Below are 5,149 nucleotides of genomic sequence, written 5' to 3'. Positions count from 1 at the left end.
AGTTCATAATTTCTTTTCAGTTGCCTTTCAAATTTTATAGACTGGTATGTACGTAATTCAGCGACACGTAATCTCTCTCTCCCCTCTCTCTTTTCTCTCGCTCTCTCCCCCCTTCTCTCTGTCTTTCTCACTCTCTCCCTACCTCCTAAATTTGTCTTCCATTCTTCTTCTTCCTCTGTCTCCTAACCTATCTATCATCGCTCCTTCTTTATCACTTAACAATACAAAATACCTTCTCTTTTATAAACACTTATTCATTTTTCTCTGTTTTAAATTTTTAAATTCAACTTCTCTGTTTCAGAACTCATTCTACTGCGTCAGGAAGTAGAGGATAACCCAAGTTCAGAATGGAGAACTATTCCAAAGGCTCTAACGAGGAAGAACCGTGGGATTTGACGAAAGTACCTATTCCCAATATACCTGACGATATTATCTGGATGAAGGTAGGCATTACTTACTTGAAAATTTAGGCTAGGAAATTTCGAAATTTAGTGGAGACGACAAAACTACATGTGTGTGGCGCATTGCATACTTACAATAGATACCAGGCGTTCACACAAATTCTCATAGCGTTTGAAGGCTTTATCTTTATAGGCGTACTACTCGCACTAGATATTCGGATATGGAGGTTGGTGGGTCGAGCCCAAGTCAAGTCTGAAAGTTTATGCAGGTCTAATATTCCGAAATATTACCTTTATCGATTTTGATACGTAATTTTGAAATTTCATAATAAATCTCGATCTCCGTCTAATATTCCGAAATATTACCTTTATCGATTTTGATACGTAATTTTGAAATTTCATAATAAATCTCGATCTCCAAAAAAAAAAAAAACACATTAGGTACCAAAAATATCCTCCCGAATTCCAGGTATCTCCAGGAGCCAAGATGAGGAATGTGCTGGAGTTTGCCCTGAAGGATTTCCAGGATAAAGATCTCATCCTGTGGAGCGGTTCAGGACCAGCCTTGACTAAAACTAGTATAAATAGAAATGCAAAGTTTTGACTAGTTTCATATGGATAATACCTTTGTTTTGAATGAATGAGATAATACTGTTCTGATACAAACGCATACATTGTTACATCACTCTTAATAGATGATTGTTGTTAAGAGTATATATTTTTACCTAAAATCTACGTGAAGTAATAAATATATGCTATCTATCTGTTATCATATCATTCCTCAACTTCTGTAAGTTTGCCTGTGTGGAAAAAAGTTGGCATTTTAAAAATATGAAAAATATTGGAGCTTTGGCGTCTCCACCAATTTTTTGTGAAACAAGAATCCTAAAGGAAAGAATACCTATGAGGAGATTCCTAAAAAGAGATTATTAGGTTTAAATAAAGCAGAGAAAGAGGAGCAGAAGAAAAAGGAGGAGGAGGAGGAGAAGACGAAGAATGAGAAGAAGAAGAATCGAATTGAATTGAAACATGTTACTTTTATTTTTAAAAATATAGAAGGAGGAGAAGACGAAGAATGAGAAGAAGAAGAATCGAATTGAATTGAAACATGTTACTTTTATTTTTAAAAATATAGATTTTTTTTTTATTCCTTTTTATTATCTTGTATAGATTCCCTAATTGGTAATAGAAAGTAAAAAGAAGGCGGACTAGGAAGAACTTCAAGATCTATAACAGAATGACACTTGCACACGAGGAAAGATGACCTGGTTTTAGATCTAGGCGAGGTCGAGGGGCTAAATAATACTTGTGGAGAAAAAGTCATAAGGATAGGAGCGAAATAATTCGTGAAATTCCTCACCACGAAATTATATTGGAGAGAGATTATGGAGAAAGCGTGAGAAAGGTGGGAGGAGAAATACACTCGCGAGCCGAAAATTCGGGATGGATTGAAAAAAAGGAACTTTTTCGAGGATTAAGAAAGAGGAACTTTTTCGAGGATTGAAAAAGAGGAACTTTTTCAATATACGAGTAACAACCTTCGTTCTTGGAACGGCTGGCTTTCTCCTATCCTGTCTATACTGTTTTCCTTGTCTCTTCGCTGTCGGGACGATAAGACCTGAGCAGTTACAGTTCCCTCTATCAAACCTCTATGAAAAAAAAAATCATTATCAAACAAAGTTCAATTGAAATTGGAGAATTTGGGAAAACTAAGACGGTATCTTGAGGATAACAACTTGAGCTTTTAGCTGGTATATGCGTTCAATTGAAATTGGAGAATTTGGGAAAACTAAGACGGTATCTTGAGGATAACAACTTGAGCTTTTAGCTGGTATATGCAAACCTCTTAAAAAAACAGAAAGTAAAAAAAAATCATTATCAAACAAAGTTCAATCGAAATTGGAGAATTTGGGAAAACTAAGACGGTATCTTGAGAACAACAACTTGAGCTTTTAGCTGGTATGTGCAAAAAAAAGTTGAGAAAATAGAAATATATTTTTTCAATCGGGAAGAAATGCTGTCAGTATAATGGAAGTGAAATGAAAACTATCCCCACTTTTTTGGTACTTAAGTGTATAAGGGAGAGTGATCAAGGAAAGAACTAAAACTATCAGCTGTGCCGAAATTATGAAAAACAAGTGTCGAAACTTGCACCAGATATCGGCCATCTGCTATCGAAAGTGAGTTGGGAGTTCGATCGAAAGTGAGTTAGAGAGAGAGAGAGAGAGAGAGAGAGAGAGAGAGAGGAGAACTGATCGTCAAAGAACCGAACATGAAAATGGATCGATATTTTGTGTGTGCCACATTGCATACTCAACTGATTTACCTGGCATTCATACAAAATTGTTTGTTGTTTACAAATGCAAAGGAATTAACTAGACTAGGCCATTACTCAGTCTCTTGTTTCATTCAAAATCGAAGTAGTCAAACATCTTGAACAACTCTGATTTTTGACTGCTTCAAAAAGTGGTTGGGTGGAAGAGCTCATTTCTGAGAATCCTGCCACGTTTAAATAAAACCTAAAAAAAAAAAAATCCTACGCGCGTCCCAATATTTTCCTACAGTATCACTACTACCTTCCACGGCAGGGCAATTTATTTGTTCATACAAAATTAAAACTTTGGATTTTCCATTTCTAATTCCTTGCTCAGAGTCACCGAATAATATTATTGATTCATACAAAATTGATTTATTTTTTCCACTTAACATTTCTAGGGTCACCGAATATTGGGATCCACTAATCGATGCCCTGGATCAACTCAAAGTCACCAGAGAGATCCCCACCATTCATATACTACTTAGCAAACAACCACTAGACACAACTATCCCGGGGTAAGCGAATAACTTCATTCATGCTGTCTAATTCTAATTAGACAGCAGTCTAATGACAAATTAAATCTTTTTTTTTTTACTTGATTTGGACTCGAACCACAAAATCCCAGATCCGAAGTCTACCGTACACTGGCTTATATCCCTTCCCGTATCCTCCTCTTCGTGGGGACTCCGAACATCCAGGGGTCCTGAAATATATCTAAGGGCCCCTGGAAGTCTTCAGACAAATGAATACGGCAAAGAAGTTGGTTTAAAACGTACCCCTTACTTCATTCGGTCAACTATAACACCTTTCTTCCTGAAAAAAAAAATCCTACGCGCGTCCCAATATTTTCCTACAGTATCACTACTACCTTCCACGGCAGGGCAATTTATTTGTTCATACAAAATTAAAACTTTGGATTTTCCATTTCTAATTCCTTGCTCAGAGTCACCGAATAATATTATTGATTCATACAAAATTGATTTATTTTTTCCACTTAACATTTCTAGGGTCACCGAATATTGGGATCCACTAATCGATGCCCTGGATCAACTCAAAGTCACCAGAGAGATCCCCACCATTCATATACTACTTAGCAAACAACCACTAGACACAACTATCCCGGGGTAAGCGAATAACTTCATTCATGCTGTCTAATTCTAATTAGACAGCAGTCTAATGACAAATTAAATCTTTTTTTTTTTACTTGATTTGGACTCGAACCACAAAATCCCAGATCCGAAGTCTACCGTACACTGGCTTATATCCCTTCCCGTATCCTCCTCTTCGTGGGGACTCCGAACATCCAGGGGTCCTGAAATATATCTAAGGGCCCCTGGAAGTCTTCAGACAAATGAATACGGCAAAGAAGTTGGTTTAAAACGTACCCCTTACTTCATTCGGTCAACTATAACACCTTTCTTCCTGTTCCTCCCACAGGTATCAGGATCCAGCCAACAAGTTGGTATTCTGGAAGCAGACTGCCCCCGGGAGTACCAAACATAGACCTCGGCGTAATCAAAACCGAGACCAGAAACCTCGCAACCCCAACAGCTGTGACCTGGGACTGATTAGGAATAAGAAGTCCAGGCCGAGAACTGAACCCAAGACTCCCAGTTGAGAGTCCTGTTCTGTCTGGATGTGACTGCGGGGAAAGGGTGACGTGCAAATTTTTGGGTCACTCATGGTCAGGATTTTTGGGTCACTCTAATTACAAAGTTGGTTTAAGTTTATCTCTTGGATTTAAGCAATCCGATGGGCTGTAAACTTTGAAATCACATTCGGATTGCGTAATCAAAGAGTAAAACTAAAAGCGAATTTAAACTGATTAGTGTACTAAGTTTCCGTTCAAGCGGCCCAGTGAAAGTGGCCCAGAAGTTACAAAATTTGGCCCATACAAAGAAACAACGGTCTCAAGATAAATAAAGAATGTACAATAGAGGTAGGATGGTAAATGAAAGTAAATAAGTCCATTACTTTATTTTCATGAATAATTCTTGTATTCTTTAATTTAATAAATATTTGAATCAGTCTTATTTTGATTAATTTTTTGACAAGAACAAAAAAATGCCGTATTTTTCAATCGGAAAGAAATGCTGTCAGTAAAATGGAAGTGAAATGAAAACTATCCCGACTTTTTTGTACTTAAGTGTATAAAGGAGAGCGAGTAGGGACAGAGAATGAAGTCTAGAAGGCTTGATACACACTTCGTTTCGTTCACATTTAACGCTTGATACCGATTTACGTAAACATCCTCCGTGGCCTAGTGGGTATCACACTAGGCTTGCACGCCGGAGATCCTGGGGTCGAGAAAGAGGACCTTGTGGTTGGAGTTCGGGGTCCACTCCGCCTCGGGAGGATAATAATAATAGTGCTTATTTATACTGCTCGCATAGGACTGAAAAGTCCCTTTACTCCAGCAGTAGGCTACTAC

General features: G+C 37.7%; 1 protein-coding gene and 1 long non-coding RNA gene across 2 annotated transcripts; both read left to right on the top strand.

Moving 5' to 3' along the window:
• Positions 1–301: 301 nt before the first annotated feature.
• On the top strand, positions 302–3,237 carry LOC103521838 (ribonuclease P protein subunit p25-like protein; the record flags this gene model as incomplete). The annotated part of the gene is given in 4 exon segments (XM_026832332.1): positions 302–443; positions 871–969; positions 2,502–2,581; positions 3,117–3,237. Coding segments are annotated over 4 exon segments (396 nt in total).
• A 358-nt stretch (positions 3,238–3,595) lies between these two features.
• Positions 3,596–4,751, top strand: LOC113472547. Its single transcript, XR_003394812.1, has 2 exons — positions 3,596–3,842; positions 4,156–4,751. It is a non-coding gene; the product is annotated as an uncharacterized LOC113472547 (long non-coding RNA).
• Positions 4,752–5,149: the final 398 nt, after the last annotated feature.

The sequence above is a fragment of the Diaphorina citri genome, unplaced genomic scaffold (assembly GCF_000475195.1).
Source record: "Diaphorina citri unplaced genomic scaffold, Diaci psyllid genome assembly version 1.1 scaffold6076, whole genome shotgun sequence".
Classification (NCBI taxonomy): Eukaryota; Metazoa; Arthropoda; class Insecta; order Hemiptera; family Psyllidae; genus Diaphorina; species Diaphorina citri.
The sequence above is the reverse complement of the archived record's forward strand: the minus strand, read 5'-3'. Positions and strand labels throughout refer to the sequence as shown.